Raw genomic sequence first — 24,320 nt, 5'->3', positions numbered from 1 at the left:
AGATTAGGAGGTACCTAGGGCTGAGGATTTAGGGGGAGTGGGGTACAAGATTTCTTTCTTTTTTTTACTTTTGAAACGGAGTCTCGCTGTGTCGCGCAGGCTGGACTGCAGTGGCGCGATCTCAGCTCACTGCAACCTCTGCCTCCCAGGTTCAAGGGATTCTCTTGCCTCAGACTCCTGAGTAGCTAGGATTACAAGCGCCTGCCACCACACCCAGCTTTATTTTTTTTTATGTGTTTTTAGTAGAGAGAGGGTTTCGCCATGTTGGCCAGGCTGGTCTTGAACTCCTGACCTCAGGTGATCCGCCCGCCTTGGCCTCCCAAAGTGCTGAGATTACAGGCATAAGCCACGGCACCCAGCTGAGAAGGTGAATTTTAATCATGAACTGAGGCTTGGGGTGAAACGGAAGATCCCAGGGCTGGTTCTGGAGTTGGTTGTAAGGGGGATTTGGAGATGGTTGGAAGTGAAGTTCTGGAGGGAGCTGGTATGAGGTGAGGGCCTGGGCAAGGGAGCTGATTGGAGGGAAGGCTCTGGAGGCGCCACAGAGGCCCCAGAACTCAGGCAGGTTCTGGGACAGGTGAGGGGGTCAGGTGGGGTCCATGGGTGGGTTAGATGTGTGTCTAGAGCTGGGGATCTGCACGCCCCTGTCTGTTCCTCTCCCCACAGGCAGAAGCACGTGGCAGCCCTCCTCGACATCCGTGGCCTACGCAACACAGCCGCCCGCCAGGAGATCCTGGCCGTGGCCCGGGACCTGGAACTCTCTGAGGAGGGAGCCCTGTCACCCCCTCGGGACCGTGCCTTCTTTGCAGACATCCCCGTGCCCCGCCCATCTTTCTGTCTCAGCCTCCCTCTCTTCCTGGGCCGCCTCCCCCTCTCCCGGCTGGCCAGGCCCAGTTTGGCCTGTCTGCCTCGGCCCCGGCCTCCGTCTCTAGTGCGACCTCGGGCCCAGCGCTGAGAGTCAACCAGCCACCTGCCTTAGTGACCCCATCTATGCTGCTGACAAGCCAACCTCCCGTACGGCGCCCTTCCTGATTCCCTGCCTGGGACCACACCCCCCTGGGATAGAAAGACCCTTAGATGTCTTCTCACCCAACCCCAAACTCCCTGTACAGAAGGGAAACAAAGGCCAGGCACGGTGGCTCATGCCTGTAATCTCAACACTTTGGGAGGCTGAGGCCGGAGGATTGCTTGAGCCCAGGAGTTCAAGACCAGCCTGGGCAACATAGTGAGACCTGCCCCCTATCTCTACAAAAAATAAAAAATTAGCTGGGCATGGTGGTGTGTGCCTGTAGTCCCAGCTACTGGGGAGGCTGAGGCTGGAGGATTGCTGGAGTTTGAGGCTGCAGTGAGCTATGATTGTGCCACTGCACTCCAGCCTGGGCAACAAAGCAAGACCCTTTCTCAAAAAAAAAAAAAAAAAAAAAAAAAAAAAAAAAAAAGATAGGGAGAAACAGAGGCCAAAGAGACAAAGGATTTTCCCAAGGCCATGAAGCCTGTTCCCAGCACCTCCCCTCCTGCCATAGCCCAGAGTGGTGAGTGGCGTTCTGGAAGTCTCTACAGAAATATCCCAGCTCCCCCGCCCCTTTCCCTCACCTCAAGGTCTGGCCCCAATCCAATGTATTAAGGAACGTTCGATACTTAGAATAAAGAGGTTTCTATTTAACACAAGGAAGGGCTGAGTCCTGAGTGTGTTGTGGGGAGGAAGGACCGGGGAAGCAGGGCCCCGGGCCAGTGGCTTCTCACACACCCAAGGCCGGGCTGGGCTCCAGCTCCTGGGCAGGGCAGTGGAGGTAGAGGGAGGCTGCGTGTGCCGGGAGCAACGCCAACCCGTGTACACCTCCTGGCTCTGTGGCTCTGAGGCCAGGCCTTGACCACTCTGAGCCAGGGTCCCTCGTCTGGTCAATCTCAAAGTGCCTGTCCATTCCTGGTCCTGGTGGCTCCATCTTGGCGCACCCTCCCCATCCATCCTTAGCCGGGAAGCTGCCCTGTCAGGAGAGGAAGGAGGTTGGGGGCAGGGCTGGCGGCATCCAGGGCGCCCTCCTGGGTTGACGCAGGAAAGTCTCGGGGTGGGAAAATTTCCAGCCTCTCACCCCCAGCCCCGCCGGATCCTGGTCCCCACGGAGACCTTGAGGTCACCTCCCTGCTGACTCCTGCCCCTCCGGCCTGGGCTGGACAGCCCGTGATGGATGTTTCCTGACTTGTGGGATTTTTTGTGTGTATGTGGTTGGTTTTTTTTCCCCCTGAGAAGTCAGAAAGAGGAGGCAGCCAGGGGTTAGCATTGGGACTGGGTTTGGAACCTCACGCATGCACATTTGAACTTGGGGAGGTAGAGACAAGGACTCTTGGAGCCCAAGGCTGTGCGACCCGAGGCAGGAAGCTGCCCCTCTCTGGGCTGAGGTTCCTGTGCCTTTCTGGGGAATTGCTTAAACTCCCTTTCCCCAGACTGAGGCAACAATGTTCTGAGGGTGCACCCTCCTCACTTTGCCCTCTGAAAATGACATTTTTTTTTTTTTTCAGTCAGAGTCTTGCTCTGTCGCCCAGGCTAGAGTGCAATGGCACGATCTCAGCTCACTGCAACCTCCGCCTCCCAGGTTCAAGCAATTTATTCTCCTGCCTCAGGCTCCTGAGTAGCTGGGATTACAGGTGCCCCCCTTCCACCACCACCATACCCAGCTAATTTTTGTATTTTTAGTAGAGACAGGGTTTCACCATGTTGGCCAGGCTGGTCTCCAACTCCTGACCTCAAGTGATCCACCCGCCTCAGCCTCCCAAAGTGCTGGGATTACAGGCATGAGCCACTGTGTCCAGCCCGAAAATGACACTTTTTATGTTGCCAATATGCAAAAGAGCAAGAGAGGAGTTGAGGAATCAACAATATTGTGCAGTCCATAGGCATTTATTATTTATTTTTTAGAGACAGGGTCTTGCTCTGTCGCCCAGGCCAGAGTGCAATGGCACGATCATAGCTCACTGCAGCCTCTACCTCCTAGCCCAAGTGATCCTCCCGCCTCAGCCTTCTGAGTAGCTGGGACTACAGGTTTGTGCCACCACACCCAGCTAATATTTTAATTTTATTTGTTTTGTAAAGACAGAGTCTCACTATGTTGACCAGGTTGGCCTCAAGCCATCCTCCTGCCTCATCCTCCCAAAGTGCTGGGATTACAGGCATGAGCCACTGCCACTGCCCTGTAGGTGTTTAATTAAACATATAAGAGCCTCAGTTTGTCAATATCCTTTTCAGATGTTGGTCCCCCATTGAAAAACAGCTTTTGGCTGGGCACAGTGGCTCACACAGCAGTTTGGGACACAGAGGTGGGACGATCGCCTGAAGCCAGGTGTTCAAGGTTGCAGTTGGCTGTGATTGTGCCTCTGCATTGTAGCCTAGGTGATAGGTGAGACCTTGTCTCATTAAAAAAAAAAAAAAGTGGCCGGGCAAGGTGGCTCGCACCTGTAATCCCAGCGCTTTGGGAGGCTGAGGTGGGCGGATCATGTGAGGTCAGGAGTTCGAGACCAGCCTGGCCAACATGGAGAAACCACATCTCTACTAAAAATACAAAACTTAGCCAGGCGTGGTGGCGCATCTATAATCCCAGCTACTCCAGGAGGCTCAGGCAGGAGAATCACTTGAGCCTAGGAGGCAGAGGTTGAAGTGAGCTGAGATCGTGCCCCTGCACTCCAGCCTAAGAGACAGAGCAAGACTCCATCTCAAAAAAAAAAAAAAAAAAAAAGTTAAAATAGTAAATTTTATGTATATTTCAGCACAATAAAAAAATTTTAAATAAAGAAACCTCATACTCATTTGCAGTTAATATCCAATCTCCCTAGGAACTTTCTAGCCCTAAGCAGACACTAATCTCTCTGTCTCTATTAATCTACCTATTTTGGACTTTTCACGTTTGGAAATACACAATGTGGTCTTTTGTGACTGATGTTTTTCATGTGCATAATTTTTGTTTTGTTTTGTTTTGTTTTGTTTTTGAGACGGAGTTCTGGCCAGGCACGGTGGCTCATGCCTGTAATCCCAGCACTTTGGGAGGTGGCCGAGGTGGGCGGATCACAAGGTCAGGAGATCAAGACTATCCTGGCTAACACGGTGAAACCCCATCTCTACTAAAAATACAAAAATTAGCCGGGCGTGGTGGCGCATGCCTATAATCACAGCTACTTCGCTTAAACCCGGGAGGCAGAGGTTGCGGTGAGCCAAGATGGTGCCACTGCACTCCAGCCTGGGCAACAAGGGCGAAACTCCGCCTCAAAAAAAAAAAAAAAGAATAGGCTGGGCATGGTGGCTCAAGCCTGTAATCCCAGCACTTTGGGAGGCCGAGGCGGGCGGATCACGAGGTCAGGAGATCAAGACCATCCTGGCTAACATGGTGAAACCCCGTCTCTACTAAAAATACAAAAAATTAGCCAGGCTTGGTGGCGGGTGCCTGTAGTCCCAGCTACTCGGGAGGCTGAGGCAGGAGAACGGAGTGAAACCGGGAGGCGGAGCTTGCAGTGAGCCGAGATCGCGCCACTGCACTCCAACCTGGGCCACAGAGCAAGACGCTGTCTCAGAAAAAAAATAATAATAATAATAAAAATAAACAAATAGAACTACTCTCTTCAAAATTTTCAAGTATACAATACATTGTTATTAACTGTAGTTGGTCAGGCGCAGTGGCTTATGCATGTAATCCCAGCACTTTGGGAGGCCAAGGGGGCGGATCACTTGAGGTCAGGAGTTCAAGACCAGCCTGGCCAACATGGTGAAACCTCATCTCTACTAAAAATACAAAAATTAGCCAGGCGTGGTGGTGCACACCTGTAATCCCAGTTACTCAGGAGGCTGAGGCAGGAGAATGGCTTGAACCCAGGAGGCAGAGGTTGCAGTGAGCCAAGGTAGCGCCATTGCACTCCAGCCTGGGCGACAGAGAGAGACTCGATCTCAAACAAACAAGCAACAAAAAAAAACTGTAGTCACCATGTTGTGCAATAGATCTCCTGAACTTACTCCTCCTAACTGAAATTTGTATCCTTTGACCACCGTCTCCCCAGTCCTCCTTTTCCTCTTTTCTAATTAAGCATTTAAAAATCTATCAATGTCTTTCTAAGCATTACTTTATCTCATGTCATGTATTTTGATATATTATTTTTTTTTTCATTGAGTTTTATGTAGTTTATACTTTCTCTTTTGATTTCTTCTTCGACTTCTGGGTTATTTACTTTCCAAATACTTGTGGGCTTTTTTTTTTTTCTTTCTGAGATAGAGTTTTACTCTTGTTGCCCAGGCTGGAGTGCAATGGCACAGCCTCAGCTCACTGCAACCTCAGCCTCCTGGATTCAAGTGATTCTCCTGCCTCAGCCTCCCAAGTAGCTGGGATTACAGGCACCTGCCACCACACCCAGCTAATTTTTGTATTTTTAGTAGAGATGGTGTTTCACTCTGTTGGTCAGGCTGGTCTCGAACTCCTGACCTCATCAGGTGATCTGTCTACCTCGGCCTCAAAGTGCTGGGATTACAGGCATGAACCACCGCGCCCAGCCAAGGGTTTTAATTTTTTTGGAGCTATCTTTATATTACTGATTTCTGTTATGGTCACAAAACATATTTCATAATATTTTAACCTTCTAGCTAGATCTTGCCTTTTTATTTATTTATTTATTTACTTATTTATTTATTTATTTATTTTTTGAGACAGAGTCTCTTCTGTTGCCCAGGCTGGAGTACAGTGGCACAATCTCAGCTCACTGCAACTTCTGCCTCCTGGGTTCAACCAATTCTCGTGCCTCAGCCTCCTGAGTAGCTGGGATTACAGGCACCTGCCACCACGACAGGCTAATTTTTGTATTTTCAGTAGAGACGGGGTTTTACCATGTTGGCCAGGCTGGTCTCGAACTCCTGACCTCCAGTGATCTGCCCACCTCAGCCTCCCAAAGTGCTGGGATTACAGGCGTGAGCCACCACACCTGGCCTAGATCTTGCCTTTTTATCCAGTCTGCCAATCCCTACCTTTTAATGGGAGTGTTGAATTTATTTACATTTATTTGTAATTATGGAAATAATTGGGCATAAGTTTACCATCTGGCATTTCATTTGTCTCTTCTGTTTTTTTTTGTTGTTGTTGTTTTTCTCCAGTTGCCTTTTTCCTGCCTTCTTTTAGCTTAATTCAATAAAATTTTAATATTCCATCTATCTCCTTTATTCTTTTGTAATTTTTATGATTACTAATTGATCATTTTGTATTTGTATTCTTTTTATGATTACAACTTTGTAATCATAAAAAGAATACAAATACAAAATTATTATTTTTCTTTTATTTATTTATTTATTTTTAATTGAGACAGAGTCTCACTCTGTTACCCAGGCTGGAGTGCAGTGGCAGGATCTTGGCTCACTGCAACCTCCACCTCCCAGGTTCAAGCCATTCTCCTGCCTCAGCCTCCCTAGTAGCTGGGATTGCAGACGCCCGACACCACGTCCAGCTAATTTTTGTATTTTTAGCGGAGACAGCATTTTGCCATGTTGGCTAGGCTGGTCTCAAAGTCTTGACTTCAAATGATCCACCCGCCTCGGCCTCCCAAAGTACTGGGATTACAGGTGTGAGCGATGGCACCCGACTGATTATTTTTATTTCTAAGAGATTATAGATTCATAAGAAGTTACAAAAAGAGAGGCTGGGTGTGGTGGCTCACGCCTGTAATCCCAGCACTTTGGGAGGTCAAGGCGGGCAGATCACGAGGTCAGGAGTTCGAGACCAGCTTGGCCAACATGGCAAAACCCCATCTCTACTAAAAATACAAAAATTAACTGGGCATGGTGCCAGGCGCCTGTAATCCCAGCTACTCGGAAGGCTGAGGCAGAAGAATCGCTTGAACCCAGGAGGTAGAGGTTGCGATGAGCCAAGATCTCGCCACTGCATTCCAGCCTGGGTGACACAGCAAGACTCCATCTCAAAAAAAAAAAAAAAAGAGTACATGGTGGTCTTGTTTGCCTTTTGCCCACTTACCTCTGATGCTAATATCTTATATAACTGTAATACAACATCAAAACAGGACATTGACATTAGTTCAATTCTAAGACCTTAATCTTCCAATTTCACTGGTTTTACTCACTCCTATGTGTACCTGTGCACATGTGTGTGCATGCAGGTGTATGCATGTGCGCCTGCACATTCCTATGTGTAGCACTAGGCAAAATTTTTTTTAAATTTTTTTGAGATGGAGTCTCGCTCTGTGTCCCAGGCTGGGGTGCAGTGGTGTGATCTCAGCTCTCTGCAACCTCCGCCTCCTGGGTTCAAGCAATTCTCATGACTCAGCCTCCCAAGTAGCTGAGACTATAGGTGTGCGCTACCACACCCAGCTAGTTTTTTTTTTTTTTTTTTTTTTTTTTTGAGACAGAGTCTCGCTCTGTCACCCACGCTGGAGTGTGGAGTGCAGTAGCACTTGAATGTAGACTGCGAGAAGTTAAAGATGTGGACTATAAACTCTACAGTGACCATAAAAAAACAAAGCAGGCGAGGCCCAGTGGCTCATGCCTGTAATCCCAGCACTTTGGGAGGCCGAGGCAGGTGGATCACCTTAGGTCAGGAGTTCGAGACCAGCCTGGCCAACATGGTGAAACCCCATCTCTACTGAAAATACAAAAATTAGTCGGGGTTGGTGTCGGGCACCTGTAGTCCCAGCTACTCAGGAGGCTGAGGCAGGAAAATCACTTGAACCCGGGAGGCAGAGGTTGCACTGAGCCGATATCATGCCACTGCATTCCAGCCTGGGGGACAGAGTGAGACTCTGTCTCAAAAAAAATAAAATAGCTGGGCGCGGTGGCTTACACCTGTCATCCCAGCACTTTGGAAGGCTGAGGCGGATGGATCACTTGAGGTCAGGAGTTCAAGACCAGCCTGGCCAACATGGTGAAACCTTATCTCTACTAAAACAAATTAGCTGGGCATGGTGGCAGGCGCCTGTAATCCCAGCTACTCTGGAGGCTGAGTGAGGCAGGGGAGTCACTTGAACCTGGGAGGCAGAGGTTGTAGTGAGCCTAGGTCGTGCCACTGCTCTCCAGCCTGGGTGACAAGAGTGAAACTCTCAAATTAATAAATAAATAAATAAAATAATAAAGAGCTATAGCTAATAAGCCTACAAAAGAGATAAAATGGAATCATAAAAAAATTACTTGATTAATCCAGCCAGGCATAGTGGCTCACGCCTGTAATCCCAGCCCTTTGGGAGGCCAAGGCGGGAGGAATCACTTGAGCCCAGGAGTTCGAGTCCAGCCTGGGCAGCACATGAGACACCATCTCTATTAAAAAAAAAATAAAAAAATTAACTAGGTGTGGGGGCACACGCCTCTCAGTACTCAGTAGCCTCTCAGCTACTGGAGAGGCTGTGGTAGGAGGATCACTTTTGTCCAGGAGTTCGAGGCAGAAGTGAGCCATGATCACACCACTGCACTCCAGCCTGGGCAAAAGAGTGAGATTCTTGCTCAAAAAAAAAAAAAAACAAAAAAAATTTTGATTAATCCAAAAGAAGGTGGAAAAAGAGAACAATGACCAGATGAATCAGGAAAAAGCATGAAAATAATAGATTTTTTTTTTTGAGATGGAGTTTCACTCTTGTCATCCAGGCTGGAGTGCAATGACGGGATTTCAACTCACTGCAAACTCCACCTCCTGGGTTCAAGCGATTCTCCTGCCTCAGCCTCCCAAATAGCTGGAATTACAGGCATGCGCCAGCATGCCCGGCTAATTTTTTGTATATATATGTATTTTTTTTACTAGATATGGGGTTTAACCATGTTGGCCAGGCTGGTCTCGAACTCCTGACCTCAGGTGATCTGCCCGCCTTGGCCTCCCAAAGTGCTGGAATTACAGGCGTGAGTCACTGCGCCCGGCCCCTAATTTTTGTGTTTGTAGAGACGGTGTCTCGGTATGTTGCCCAAGCTGGTCTCAAACTCCTGGCCTCAAGCAATCACTGCCTCTTTTCTCCATGATAACCACTCTAATAGGTGGAGAGTGACCTTGTGGTTTTCATTGGCATTTCTCTAACAACTGATGATGTTGAGCAACTTTTTGTGTACTTGTTTGTCATCTGCATATCTTTGTTAGTGGAGTGTTTATTCAAATCATTTGCCCTTTTTAAATAATTGGGTTGTTTGTTTTCTAGCTATTGACTTTTAAGAGTTCTTAAAATATTTGGATACTAGTTGTTTAAATTTGCAAATATTTTCTCCCACTGTTTGGCTTATCTTTTCATTCTCTTAATAATGTTTGTTGAAGAGCAGAAGTTTTTAATTTTGATGGAATCTATTTTATCAAGGTTTTCTCTTATGATCATGCTTGTACATAATGAACTTTTGCATCATCTAGAGTCACAAAGATTTTCTCCTATGTTTCCTTCCAGAAATGTTATAGTTTTAAGTTTTGCATTTAGTGATGTGGTCCATTTTGAGTTAACTTTTGTACAGAACGTCTTTCTATTTAAAGTGTATTTTGGCCAGGTGCGGTGGCTCACGCCTGTAATCCCTGCACTTTGGGAGGCCGAGGCGGGTGGATGACAAGGTCAGGTGTTCGAGACCAGCCTGGCCAACATAGTGAAACCTCATCTCTACTAAAAATACAAAAAATTAGCTGGGTGTGGTGGTGGGTGCCTGTAATCCCAGCTACTTGGGAGGCTAAGGCAGGAGAATTGCTTGAACCTGGGAAGTGGAGGTTGCAGTGAGCCAAGATCATGCCACTGTACTCCAGCCTGGGCGACAGTGCAAGACTCCGTCTCACACACACACACACAAAATTTCTTGTGGGTAGCATAGAGTTGGGTCATGCTTTTTCATTTAGTCTGAAATCTCTGTCTTATAATTGGATGTTTACATAATTTAGAGCCAATGCAATTATTAGTATGGTTAGGTATAAATCTATTATTTTCAGCCAGGCATGGCAGCTCACACATGTAATCCTAGCACTTTGGGAGGCCAAGGCGGGGGGATTACGTGAGGTCAGGAGTTTGAGACCAGCCTGGCAAACACGGAGAAACCCTGTCTCTACTAAAAATACAAAAAAATTAACCGGGCACAGTGGTGCATGCCTGTAATCACAGCTACTCGGGAGGCTGAGGCACGAGAATCGCTTGAACCCTGGAGGTGGAGGTTGCAGTGAGCCGAGATCGTGCCACTGCACTCTATCTAGCCTTGGTGGCAGAGTGAGATTCCATCTGGGGAAAAAAAAATTCTGAATATCCTGAGACTGCCATGCTATGCAGAAGCTGAAGCTGGGCGTGACAAGAGGCTGCATGGAGAGAGAGAGAGAGAGATAACTGGTCAGCTGCAGCTGATCTAGCCATGATCTGACATGACTGAGATGTCAGACATGTAAGACGCCATCTTGGAATTCCGGCCCAGCTGAGCCTTTGGATGACTCCAGCCCCAGCTGCCATCTGAATGCAACTAGTTGAGAAACTCCACCCAATAATTGGCTCATTTGGCAGGGCGCAGTGGCTCACACCTGTAATCCCAGCAGTTTGGGAGGCTGAGGCGCTTGGATCACCTGAGGTCAGGAGTTCAAGACCAGCCCGGCCAACATGGTGAAGCCCTGTCTCTACTGAAAATACCAAAAAATTAGCTGGGGCGTTGGGTGCCCATCATCCCAACTACTCGGGAGGCTGAGGCAGGAGAATCACTTGAACTCAGGAGGCGGAGGTTGCAGTGAACCGAGATCACACCATTGCACTCCAGCCTGGACAACGAGAGCAAAACTCCATCTCAAAAAAAAAAAAAAAAAAGGCAAAACAAAAATCAGCCGGGTGTGGTGGCCGGCACCTGTAATCCCAGCTACTCGGGAGGCTGAGGCAGGAGAATTGCTTGAACCGGGGAGGCAGAGATTGCAGTGAGCCGAAATCGCGCCACTGCACTCCAACCTGGGCGACACGGTGAGACTCCATCTCAAAAAAAAAAAAAAAAAAAGAATCGGCTGGTTAAATCCACTTAACCCATTAAACCATGAGATGTATTATTAGACTGCTATTTTAAGCCAATGAGCTTTTGGGGTGGTTTGGGCTTTTGGGATGGGACTGCTATTTTAAGCCAAAGGGCTTTTGGGGTGAGGTGCCACCCCAAAATGCCACCCCTCCCACATCTCCTGGCAGCAGTTAGATGGCAAGGAGAGAGAATCTGTGCATTTGGGGTAGGGAGAGCTCAGCAATTGATTGGGGCTTTGCATTGGAACTCAGTGCTGTTCTATTACAGTGGAAAGCAACATGGGGCAGAAATCAGACACCACCCACAGAGGGAGCATTTAAATGAGCATTAGACAGAGGGAAATCATCCATTCTAGTGGTGAGAACCCAAGTTCTGGCATGCCTAGCCACTGTGGGCCAAAGTGCTCAGGGACCCTAAATAAACTTGAGGCCGGGCACAGTGGCTCATGCCTGTAATCCCAGTACTTTGGGAGGCTTAGGCGGGCGGATCACGAGATCAGGAGTTCGAGACCAGCTTCACCAACATGGTGAAACCCTGTCTCTACTACAAATACAAAAATTAGCCGGGAATGGTGGCGCCCGCCTGTAATCCCAGCTACTCAGGAGGCTGAAGCAGGAGAATCGCTTGAACCCAGGAGGCAGAGATTGCAGTGAGCCGAGAGCACGTCATTGCACTCTGGCCTGGGCAACAGCAAGACTCCATCTCAAATAAATAAATAAATAAATAAATAAATAAACTTGAAAGGCAGTCAGGCCACAAGGACTGCAATTCCTGGGCAAGTCCTGGTGCCTTGCTGGGCTCAGAACAAGTGGACCTGGAGGGCATGAGGCCCACTGAGACATTGGCTGAGGCAGCCAAGGGAGTGCTTGAGCCCCCGAGCCCCAAACCCCAGGCAGTATAGCTTGCAGTTCCGGGAGAGACTCCTTCCTTCTGCTTGAGGAGAGGAGAGGGAAAAGTCAAGAGGTCTTTGTTTTGCGACTTGGATACCAGCTCAGCCACAGGAGGATAGGGCACCAGGCAGAGTCCTGAGGCCCCCATTCCAGGCCCTAACTCCTGGATGACATTTCTGGACACACCCTGGACCAGAAGGGAAGCCGCTGCCTTGAAAGGAAGGACCCAGTCCTGGCAGGATTCATTACTTGCTGACTAAAGATCTCTTGGGTCTTGAATAAACATCAGTGGTTGCCAGAGAGTACTCGCCGCAGGCCTTGGGTGAGACCCAGGGCCGTGCTGATTTCAGGTGTGACCCAGTGCGTTCCCAGCTGTGGCGGCCCTGGGGAAAGACTCCTGCTTGAGGAAGGAGAGGAAAGAGTAAAGGAGACTTTGTCTTGCATCTTGGACACCAGCTTGGCCACAGTGGGGTAGAGCACCAAGCGGCTGCCGGCATCCCCAATTGAGGTCTTGGCTCTTGCACGGCATTTCCGGACCTGCCCTGGGCCAGAGGGGAGCCAACTTCCCTGAAGGAAAAGACCCAGGCCTGACAGCACTCACCACAAGCTGACTGAAGAGGGCCTGGGCCTTGAGTGAACATCAGCAGTAGCCAGGCAGTACCCGCCATGGGCCTGGAGCAGTGGTGGCCACAGAGACTCCTGTGTGAGGAAACGTGAGGGAAGAGTGGTGTATTAGTTTGTTTTCATGCTGCTGATAAAGACATACCTGAGACTGGGTAATTTATAAAGAAAAAGAGGCTTAATGAACTCCCAGTTCTACGTGGCTGGGGAGGCCTCACAATCATGGCAGAAGTTGAAAGGCACGTCTTTTTTTTTTTTTAGATGGAGTCTCGCTCTGCCACCCAGGCTGGAGTGCAGTGGCACAGTCTGGGCTCACTGCAAGCTCCGCCTCCCAGGTTCACGCCATTCTCCTGCCTCAGCCTCCCGAGTAGCTGGGATTACAGGCGCCCGCCACCACGCCCAGCTAATTTTTTGTATTTTTTAGTAGAGACGGGGTTTCACCGTGTTAGCCAGGATGGTCTCGATCTCCTGACCACGTGATCCGCCCGCCTCGGCCTCCCAAAGTGCTGGGATTACAGGCATGAGCCACCATGCCTGGCCAAAAGGCACGTCTTACACGGTGGCAGGTAAGACAGAATGAGAACCAAGCCAAAGGGGTTTCCCCTTATAGAGCCATCAGCTCTCATGAGACTTATTCAATACCACAAGAACAGTATGGGGGAAACTGCCCCCATGATTCAGTTATCTCCCACTGGGTCCCCACCATAACATAGGGGAATTATGGGAGCTACAAATCAAGATGAGATTTGGGTGGGGACACAGCCAAACCATATCAAGTAGGAAAGACTTTTTCTTGTGGCTTGGGTACCAGCTCAGCCACAGTAGGATAGAGCACCAGGTAGATCCCTAAGGTTTCTGTCTCCAGGCCCTGGCTCCCAGATGGCATTTCTGGACCTGCCCTGGGCCAGGAGGGAACTCACCATCCTGAAGGGAAGGACACAAGCCCGGCAGGCTTTACCACCTGCTGGCCAAAGAGCCCTTAGGCCTTGTGTGAATATTGGCAGAAGCCAGGTGGTGGCTGCCACGGGCCCTGGGTGAGACCCAGTGGTGTGTTGGCTTTGGGTCTGACCCAGTGCAGTCCCAGTGGTGGTGGCCACAAGGGTACTTGTGTCACCCCTCCAGCAGCCCCAGGCAGCTCCGTACAGAGAGAGAGAGAGAAAGAGACTATGTTTGTTTGGAGAAAGTAAGGGAAGAGAAGAAGAGTTTCTGCCTGGTAATTTAGGGAATTCTCCTGAATCTTAACCAAGACTACCGAGGCAGTACCTCTAAGATTCCTTTTTTTTTTTTTTTTTTGAGACAGGGTCTTACTCTGTCATCCAGGCTGGAGGGCAGTGCTGCAATCTCCACTCATTGCAACCTCCACCTCCCATGCACAAGTGATTCTCCCGTCTCAGCCTCCCAAGTAACTGGGACTACGGGCGCCTGACCCTACGCCCAGCAAATTTTTGTATTTTTTGGTAGACACAAGGTTTCACCATGTTGGCCAGGCTGGTCTCAAACTCCCGACCTCAGATGATCCGCCCGCCTCGGCTGCCCAATGTGCTGGGATTACAGGCGTGAGCCACTGCGCCTGGCCAGTACCTCTAAGATGCTGCAAGAATCACAGCATTACTGAGCCTGGGGTGCCCCCTAATGCAGATAAAGCAGCAGTGACAAAAAGTTTAGATCACAACACTCAATTTCCTGGCAAGCCTTCCCAAGAAGGATGGGTTCAAATAAGCTCAGACTACAAAGACTACAATAAACACTGAACTCGTCAATGCCCAGCCATTGACGAACATTCACAAGCATTGACACCATCCAGGAAAACATGACCTCACCAAGTGAACTAAACAAGGCTCCAGTGACCAACCCCATTGTGACAGAGCTATGTGACCTTTCGGGCGGAGAATTCAAAACAGCTGTTTTGAGGAAGCTCAATGAAATTCAAGATAACACAGAGAAGGGATTCAGAATCCTATTGGATAAATTAACTAAAGAGATTGAAATAATTTTTAAAAATTAAGCAGAAAGGGGCCGGGCACGGTGTCTCACGCCTGTAATCCCAGCACTTTGAAAGGCTGAAGTGGTCGGATCACCTGAGGTCAGGAGTTTGAGACCAGCTTGGCCAACATAGTGAAATCCTGTCTCTACTAAAAATACAAAAATTAGCTGGGCGTGGTGGTGGGTGCCTGTAATCCCAGCTACTCAGGAGGCTGAGGCACCAGAATTGATTGAACCCAGGAGGTGGAGGTTCCAGTGAGCCAAGATTGCACCACTGCACTCCAGCCTGGTCGACAAAGTGAGACTCTGTCTCAAAAAGAGAACAGAGTAGAGAAAAGAGACGAGACAGGACAAGACACAGTCAGAGGAGACAAAAGAAAAAATAAAAAAGAATAAGGGCCAGGCGCAGTGGCTCACACCTGTAATCCCAGCACTTTGGGAGGCCGAGGCAGGCGGATCACGAGGTCAGGAGTTTGAGACCATCCTGGCCAACATGGTGAAACCCCATCTCTACCAAAATACAAAAAATTAGCCAGGCGTGGTGGCAGGCACCTGTAATCCCAGCTACTCGGGAGGCTGAGGCAGGGGAATTGCTTGAACTTGGGAGGCGGAGGTTGCAGTGAGCCGAGATCGTGCCACTGTGCTCCAGCCTGGAGACAGAGCAAGACTCCATCTCAAAAAAAAGAAAAGAAAAGAAGAAGGCACACCTACAAGATCTAGAAAGTAGCCACAAAAGGGAAAAATCTGAGTTTTATTGGCCCTAAAGAGAAAGTAGAGAGATTGGAATAGAAAGTTTGTTAAGTGGGATAATAACAGAGAACTTTCCAAACCTAGAAAAAGATATCAATATTCAAATACGAGAAGGTTATAGAACACTAGGCAGATTTAACCCAAAGACTACCTTCAAGGCATTTAATAATCAAACTCCCAAAGATCAGGGATAAAGAAAGGGTCCTAAAAGCAGCAAGAGAAAAGTAACAATTAACTTACAATGGAGGCCGTGTGCAGTGGTTCACGTCTGTAATCCCCAGCATTTAGGGAGGCTGAGGCGGGTGAATCACTTGAGGCCAGGCGTTAGAGACCAGTCTGGGCAACATGGTGAAATCCCGTCTCAACTAAAAATACAAAAAAAATTAGCCAGGCATGAGGCCAGGTGCAGTGGCTCACACCTGTAATCCCAGCTACTCAGGAGGCTGAGGCACAAGAATTGCTTGAACCTGGGAGGTGGAGGTTGCAGTGAGCTGAGATTTCATCACTGCACTCCAGCCTGGGTGACTGAGTGAGACTCTGTCTCAAAAACAAAAACAAAAACAAACATATAATGGAGCTCCAATACGTCTGGCAGCAGACTTCAGTGGAAACCTCACAGGCTAGGATAGAGTGGCACGACATATTGAAAGTGATGAAGGTGGCCGGGTGCGGTGGCTCACGCCCGTAATCCCAGCAATTTGGGAGGGTGAGACAGGTGGATCACCTGAGGTCAGGAGTTCAAGACCAGCCTGGTCAACGTGGCGAAACCCTGTCTCTACTAAAAATACAAAAAAGCTGAGCGTGGTGGCGGGCGCCTGTAATCCCAGCTATTTGGGAGGCTGAGGCAGGAGAATTGCTTGAACCCAGGAGGCAGAGGTTGCAGTGAGCCGAGCTTGCACCACTGCACTCCAGAGCCTGGGCAACAGAGCAAGACTCTGAAAACAAAACAAAACAAACAAACAAAAACAAAACAACAACGACAACAACAAAAAACCCTTCCCCATATGGTTCTGAGTTAGAGTTGGCCAAAAGAGAAAATTGCATGAAAACTGGAAGAAAGAAGTTTAGCATGGTATTTTTCTTGGACGGTTGCTCTATTTAGATGTGGGAAGAGACAGATGTAGATGTGTTAGGGGGTTCCCATTTGCTCTCGCTCTGCCCTGCAGGGTGAGACAGATGCAAATGTTCAGGACCTTGTCTCTCCCACACTCCTGTTTATCTCTTCTCAATTTTCTGCCCTGCTAACCACCAGTGACCTCGGGCTCAACACCAGATGCAGAGGCAAGAGCCTTCCATGACTGATAGTTGGATATGCCTGACTTCCCAGATTTTCCTGCAAACTCTGACTTGTTCCCCTGTCTAGTGCTTCAGGAGGGCTGGCTAGAGATTTTTCACAGACTCTCTAACTCTCCTTTCTAGATCTTTTTTTTTTTTTTGAGACGGAGTCTCGCTCAGACACCCAGGCTGGAGTGCAGTGGTGCAATCTTGGGTCACTGCAACCACCGTCTCCCAGGTTCAAGCAATTCTCCTGTTTCAGCCTCCTGAGTAGCTGGGATTACAGGCACCCACCATCATGCCCAGCTAATTTTTGTATTTTAGTAGAGATGGGGTTTCACCATGTTGGCCAGGGTGGTCTTGAACTTCTGACCTCAGGTGATCTGCCCGCCTCGACCTCCCAAAGTGCTAGGATTACAGGGGTGAGCCACCACACCCAGCCTCTAAATCTTCTTTTTTTATTCTTTCTCTTCTTTTTTTTTTTTTTTTTTTTTGGTGGTGGTTGTTGTTGAGACAGTTTCACTCCATTGCCCAGGCTGGAGTGCAGTGGCACAATCTCAGCTCACTGCAACCTCCACCTCCCGGGTTCAAGTGATTCTCATGCCTCAGCCTCCCGAGTAGCTGTAATTACAGGCACCTGCCACCACACCCAGCTAATTTTTGTTTACTTTGTAGAGACAGGGTTTCGCCATGTTGCCCAGGCTGGTCTTGAACTCCTGAGCTCTAGCAAATCTTCCCACCTTGGTCTCCCAAAGTGCTAGGATTACAGGTGTGAGCCACCGCACCTGGCCTTCTTTTTCTTTTTTTGAGATAAGGTCTCACTGTGTCACCCAGGCTGGAGTGCAGTGGCGTGATCATAGCTCACTGCAGCCATAAGGGGGTAAAGGAAAGAACACCCCTCAGCCCCCTCCACTCCCAGCATCCCACCCACCTGCTGAGGTCCCACTTGGGTCCCTGTGCCCAGGAGACCCTGTGGGCCCCTGTGGGACCATGCCCCCTGCAAGAAGCCATGGCTTCTGAGCACTTCCCCACTCAAACTCTTCTGAGTCACTGATCTCTCTCAGACACCTTCCTAAAATTGATTTTTTTTTTTTTTTTTTTGAGACGGAGTCTTGCTCTTTCACCCAGGCTGGAGTGCAGTGGCGCGATCTCGGCTCACTGCAAGCTCTGCCTCCTGGGTTCACGCCATTCTCCTGCCTCAGCCTCCCAAGTAGCTGGGACTACAGGCGCCCGCCACCACGCCTGGCTAATTTTCTGTATTTTTAGTAGAGACAGGGTTTCGCCGTGTTAGCCAGGATGGTCTCGATCTCCTAACCTTGTGATCTGCCCGCCTCGGCCTCCCAAAGTGCTGGGATTACAGGCGTGAGCCACCGCGCCTGGCTAAGAGTTTTTTCCTTTTCAATTCTCTCACTTACCCAAAGACCCCTGCCTCCTGCTCATCAAATTCACTCCTATCTCCCTAAATTCCCTCAGGAATATTCCCCTAGCACCTCCTCCATGGCAGGCTCAGCGTTGTGAGACACTGAGGACCACCCAGAGGGGTCAGACCTACCCTGACCTCAGACCTCCTAGCTCAGCCTCACCTGGACCATCGACATCATGGTGCATTATATTTGAGACAGAGTCTCACTAGGTCACCCAGGCTAGACTGCACTGGTGCGATCTCAGCTCACTGCAACCTCCATCTCCTGGGCTCAAGCAATTCTTGAGCTTCAGCCACCCAAGTAGCTGGGATCACAGGCATGTGCCACCATGCCTGGGCAACAGAATGAGATCCTGTCTCAAAAAAAAAAAAATAAATTAAAAAATAAAGTAGCACCTAACAGAATTTAAAATGTACTCACCCTTTGACCCATCAACTCCACATCTGGAAATGTGTTTCTTTCCAAGATACCCATACATGTGGGAAATGAATATATTCAAAGATATTCTTTGCAACACCATATGTAGTCACAAACAACAGGGAACACCCTGAATGATCATCAATAGGGGAATGACTAGCAGATGGCTGGGTCACTGTATAAGTAAACAGAATGGCTCAGCTGTTTTTCGTTCTGATTAGAATGCTCTCCAAGACGTATGACTACTTGAAAAAGGCAGGCTGGGCACGGTGGCTCACGCCTGTAATCCCACCACTTTGGGAGGCTAAGGCAGGTGGATCACCTGAGGTTGGGAGGTTGAGACCAGCCTGGCCAACATGGTGAATCCTCGTCTCTACCAAAAAACACAAAAATTAGCCAAGCATGGTGGTGCACACCTGTAATCCCAGCTACTTGGGAGGCTGAGGCAGGAGAATCACTTGAAGCCAGGAGGCGGAGGTTGCAGTGCGCTGAGATCATGCCATTGCACTCCAGCCTGGCCAACAAGAGAGAAACTCTGAGGAAGGGAGGAAGGGAGGAAGAAAGGAAGGAGGGAGGAAGGGAGAGAGGGAGGGAGGGAGGAAGGAGGGAGGGAGGAGAACAGTAGGCTTCCATGTAAATTAAATATACATTTGTGGCTGGGCCCTGTGGCTCATGCCTATAATCCCAACACTTTGGGAGGCCGAAGTGGGTGGATCACTTGAGTGCAGGAGTTCAAGACCAGCCTGGGCAACATTCCAAAACCCTATCTCTACTAAAATTACAAAAAGTAACTGGGCATGGTGGTGTGAACCTGTAGTCCCAGCTACTCGGGTGGCTGAGGTGGGAGGACTGCCTGAGCCCAGGAGGTCTAGGCTACAGTTAGCCATGACCGTGCCACTACACCTTAGGAAGGTGGCAGAGTGAGACCCTGCCTCAAAAAGAATAAAAAATTGGCCAGGCGCAGTGGTTCACACCTGTAATCCCAGCACTTTGGGAGGCAGAGGTGGGCGGATCACCTGAGGTCAGGAGTTCAAGACCAGCCTGACCAACATGGAGAAACCCCGTCTCTACTACGTGCTGGCGCATACCTGTAATCCCATCTACTCGGGAGGCTGGGGCAGGAGACTCGCTTGAACTGGGAGGTGGAGATTGCGGTGAGCTGAGATCATGCCATTGCACTCCAGCCTGGGCAACAAGAGCGAAACTCCATCTCAAAAAAAAAAAAAAAAAAGTATAACACACACACCAGAGTGCACAAATTTTTTAGTGTCAACACAAATCTTTAATTTCCACCCATATGAAGAAATACAATATTGACAGTGGCTCAGATGCAACCCCTCATGCAGTCATTTCCTCCCCAGTTAACTGCTGTCCTGACCTTCAACACCCCTAGCATGGTTTTGTCTGGTTCTAAATGGAGATAAGTGGAATCATACAGTACGTGCTCTGGCTTTGTTGGTGGAACATTATGCTTGTGAGATACATTCATGTTGTGTAGAGCAGAAGGTCATTCGTGTTCATTGCTATAATGTCTGTTGTATGAATGTAGCATGCTTTACTTATCCAGTCACCAATGGATTGACATTTAGATTGTGTCTAGTTTGAAGGCACAAACAATTTATCTAAGCACACTGTCTTTTGGAACACATATGTGCTCATAATAAACAAGAGGGAAATAAATGGAAGGATCACGGGTGTATTAGTCTGTTTTTATACTGCTATAAATAAATACCTGAGAAATTGGCTAGGCGCAGTGGCTCATGCCTGTAATCCCAGCACTTTGGGAGGCTGAGGCAGGTGGATCACCTGAGGTTAGGAGTTTGAGACCAGCCTGACCAATATGGTGAAACCCCATCTCTACTAAAAACACAAAAATTAGGCAGACGTGGTGGCATTTTAGGCCTAAAATCCCAGCTACTTGGGAGGCTGAGGCAGGAGAATTGCTTGAACCTGGGAGGCAGAGGTTGCAGTGAGCTGAGATCGTGCCACTGCACTCTAGCCTGGGCGACAGTGAGACTCCGTCTCATTAAAAAAAAAAAAAAAAAAAAAAAAAAAAAAGGCCGGGCGTGGTGGCTCACACCTGTAATCCCAGCACTTTGGGAGGCCAAGGAGGGCGGATCACAAGGTCAGGAGATCGAGACCATCCTGGCTAACACGGTGAAACCCCTTCTCTACTAAAAATACAAAAAAATTAGCTGGGCGTAGTGGCGAGCGCCTGCAGTCCTGGCTACTCGGGAGGCTGAGGCAGGAGAATGGCGTGAACCTGGGAGGAGGAGCTTGCAGTGAGCCGAGATCGCACCACTGCACTCCTCCAGCCTGGGCGACAGAGCAAGACTCCATCTCAAAAAAACAAAAACAAAAACAAAAACAAAAAACCATCAGCTCTCGTGAGAACTCCCTCACCATCACAAGAACAGCGTGGGGGAAACCACCCCTATAATCCAGTCACCTCCGACCAGGTCCCTCCCTTGACATGTGCGAATTACAATTCCAGGTGAGATTTGGGTGGGGACACACAACCAAACCATATCAACGGGGTATGCATATTTCTAATCTTAGGAAGTACTGCTAAACAGTGTCCCCAAATTGTCCAAATTTTTATGTCCTCCTGATGGAGAGCAGGATGCTATCCCCATAGCCACAATAGGGCTGAGGAATGGGGGTGCTAGCTGATACTGTCCATACCACTCACACTTACATAAGATTATCAGCCTCTCCATGAAGCACTCCCCTGATTATTATAAATGTCCAGTCAGGCTCCAGACTTCTGAAATAGTTTATTTCAATTGCTCTTTCCAGTTCGCTGGTGGCTTCAGTGGAGGAAGTGACCCCTACAGCTTCTTGTGTGATGCTTATATATATATATATGTGTGTGTGTGTGTGTGTGTGTATGTGTGTATATATATATGTGTATATATGTGTGTATATGCGTATATATGTGTGTATATATGCGTATATATGTGTGTATATATGCGTATATATGTGTGTATATATGCGTATATATGTGTGTATATATGCGTATATATGTGTGTATATATGCGTATATATGTGTGTATATATGCGTATATGTGTGTATATATGCGTATATGTGTGTATATATGCGTATATATGTGTGTATATATGCGTATATATGTGTGTATATATGCGTATATATGTGTGTATATATGCGTATATATGTGTGTATATATGTGTGTATATATATGTGTATATATATGTGTGTATATACGTGTATATATATGTGTGTGTATATATGTGTATATATGGGTGTGTATATATATGTGTATATATACGGGTGTATTATATATGTGTATATATACGTGTGTGTGTATATGTGTATATATGTGTGTGTATATATGTGTATATATGTGTGTATATATGTGTATATATGTGTGTATATATGTGTGTATATGTGTGTATATATGTGTGTATATACATGTATATATATGTGTGTGTATATATGTGTATATATGGGTGTGTATATATATGTGTATATATATGGGTATATTATATATGTGTATATATGTGTGTGTGTGTGTGTGTATATATATATATATATATATATATATAGTTTGTTTGCTTGTTGTTTCATTTGTTTTTTTTTTTTTCTTTTGAGATGGAGTCTTGCTCTGTCGCCCAGGCTGGAGTGCAGTGGCGCGATCTCTCCTCACTGCAACCTTTGCCTTCTGGGTTCAAGCGATTTTCCTGCCTCAGCCTCCGGAGTAGCTGGGACTACAGGCGTGCGCCACCACGCCCGGCTAATTTTCGTATTTTTAGTAGAGATGGGGTTTCACTGTGTTGGCCAGGCTGGTCTCAAACTCCTGACCTCAAATGATCCACCCACCTTGGCTGCCCAATCAACATATATATTTAAATAACTATGATTAATATATTCAACATATTTAAAAATCCCAATTGACAATTTACTCGGTAAATGGAGATTTTAAAAATTCAAATTCTAGGGAATCTGGAGTGCCTAGCTAGTACCAGGGAGGACAGTGGTAACCTTGCCTTCCAAAACTTTGGAGCTGTGCATTTGGATTGGTCTGATGGTGCCCAAGGGATGGGTGAAGACACTTACCTTAGTTTTAGCCATCTCAGCAGAAGTGGCTTCCCCTGGCAGTATACATCAGAAGATTTAAAGAGGCAAGAAAGACACTCCCTGTTCCCCTTTTTGGAGCCAGACATCAAAAAAAAAATCTTTTCCAGGTCACTGGCTGATCACAGAAAAAATGGAATCGGTAGGCATAATGGCTCACACGTGTAATCCCAACACTTTGGGAGGTCAAGATGGGCGGATCGCTTGAGGTTGGGAGTTCAAGACCAGCCTGGCCAACACAGTGAAACCCTGTCTCTACTAAAAATACAAATATTGACTGGGGTTGCTGGTGGGTGCCTGTAATCCCAGCTACAAGGGAGGCTGAGGCAGGAAAATTGCTTGAATCCAGGAGGCAGAGGTTGCAGTGAGCTGAGATCACACCACTGCACTCCAGCCTGGGGGACAGGGCAAGACTCCATCTCAAAAAAGACAAAAACAAAAACAAAAACAAAAAACAGAAAAAATGGAATAGAAACTTCAGTGACCACACAAGAAAAGAAATACACATTTTGCAAAAACAGTCTTAAAAAGTCAAACAGATGGCTCTAAGCCCTTGACAAGCAAAACCCAGCAATCTCCAAGGAAAGGGTGAATCCAATTTCAATAATTAACATATTATAATACTCCAAAAGTCCAATTTTCAACAAAAATATTACAAAACATACAAAGAAACAGGCAAGTATGGCTTATTTATAGTAAAAAAAGCTCTTTTGACAGAGACCATCTCTGAGGAAGCACAGAAATTGGAATTACTAGTCACAGATATCATCAACTGTTTTAAATATGCTTTATGAGCTAAAGGAAACCATAGACAAAGAATAAATGGAAATCAGGAAAATGATATATAAACAACATGAGAAAATCAATAAAGAGCAATTATGAGGAGGCAGGGGAAGATGGCTGAATAGAAGCCTCCAGTAATCATCCCCTGTCAGAAGAACAACCAACTGGACAACTATCCACACAAAAAAGCACTTCATAAGAACCAAAATCAGGTGAGCGAACATAGTACCTGGTTTTAACTTCATATCACTGAAAGAGCCACTAAACGGGGTAGCAAAGATAGTCTCTTTTTTTTTTTTTTTTTTGAGATGGAGTTTTGCTCTTCTTGCCCAGGCTGGAGTGCAATGGAGTGATCTTGGCTCACAGCAACCTCCGCCTCCTGGGTTCAAGTGATTCTCCTGCCTCAGCCTCCTGAGTAGCTGGGATTACAGGAGTGTGCCACAACACCCGGCTAATTTTAGTAGACACGGGGTTTCACCATGTTGGTCAGGCTGGTCTCGAACTCCTGATCTCAGGTGATCTGCCTGCCTCAGCCTCCCAGAGTGCTGGGATTACAGGCATGAGCCACCGAGCCCGGCCTGAAACACCTTCCTTACACTGGAGGAGATAAATGGGAAGAACAAAGAGGGCTTTGTTTTGCATCTTGGATATCAGCTCAGCCACCGTAGGATAGCGCACCAAGCAGGGTCCTGAGGGCCCCATTCCAGGCTCTAGCTTCAAGGCGATTTCTAGAAACATCTGGGCCAGAAAGGAACCTGCTGCCTTGAAGGAAACGGCCCAGTCCAGGCAGGATTCATTACCTGCTGACTAAAGGACCCTTGAATAATCAGCAACAGTACCCAGGCAGTACTCCGTGTGGGCCTTGAGTGAGACTCAGAGACATGCTGACTTCAGATATGACCCAGCATATTCCCTGACGTGGTGACTACGGAGAGGGGCTCCTACTGCTTGAGGAAGCGGGAGGGAAGAGTAATGGGGCCTTTGTCTGGCAGCTTAGTTACCAGCTCGGCCACAATGGAGTAGAGCACCAAGTTGGCTCTTGGGGGTCCCTGATTCCAGGCCTTGGCTCTTGGATGGCATTTCTGGACCTACCTTTGGCCAGAGGGGAGCCCACTGCCCTGAAGGGAGAG

General features: G+C 47.9%; 2 protein-coding genes across 5 annotated transcripts in view; one reads left to right on the top strand and one right to left on the bottom strand.

The window, feature by feature from the left end:
• Positions 1 to 4,365, top strand: part of EXOC3L2 (exocyst complex component 3 like 2) — a 35,220-nt gene extending 30,855 nt beyond the window's left edge. For both annotated transcript variants that reach the window (XM_054463658.2, XM_054463659.2), the window contains exon 12: positions 667 to 4,365. In XM_054463658.2, coding sequence (XP_054319633.1) covers positions 667 to 955 — 289 coding nt within the window. In that variant the 3' untranslated portion in view covers positions 956 to 4,365. The remainder of the gene's footprint in view (positions 1 to 666) is intronic.
• The window catches only part of BLOC1S3 (biogenesis of lysosomal organelles complex 1 subunit 3), a 40,602-nt gene that overhangs the window by 2,977 nt on the left and 13,305 nt on the right, over positions 1 to 24,320 (bottom strand). For all 3 annotated transcript variants that reach the window (XR_010124976.1, XR_010124978.1, XR_010124977.1), the window contains one exon: positions 12,443 to 12,540. The gene's annotated coding sequence lies outside the window, so the exon portion shown is untranslated. The remainder of the gene's footprint in view (positions 1 to 12,442; positions 12,541 to 24,320) is intronic.

The sequence above is a fragment of the Pongo pygmaeus genome, chromosome 20 (assembly GCF_028885625.2).
Source record: "Pongo pygmaeus isolate AG05252 chromosome 20, NHGRI_mPonPyg2-v2.0_pri, whole genome shotgun sequence".
Lineage (NCBI taxonomy): Eukaryota > Metazoa > Chordata > Mammalia > Primates > Hominidae > Pongo > Pongo pygmaeus.
The sequence above is the reverse complement of the archived record's forward strand: the minus strand, read 5'-3'. Positions and strand labels throughout refer to the sequence as shown.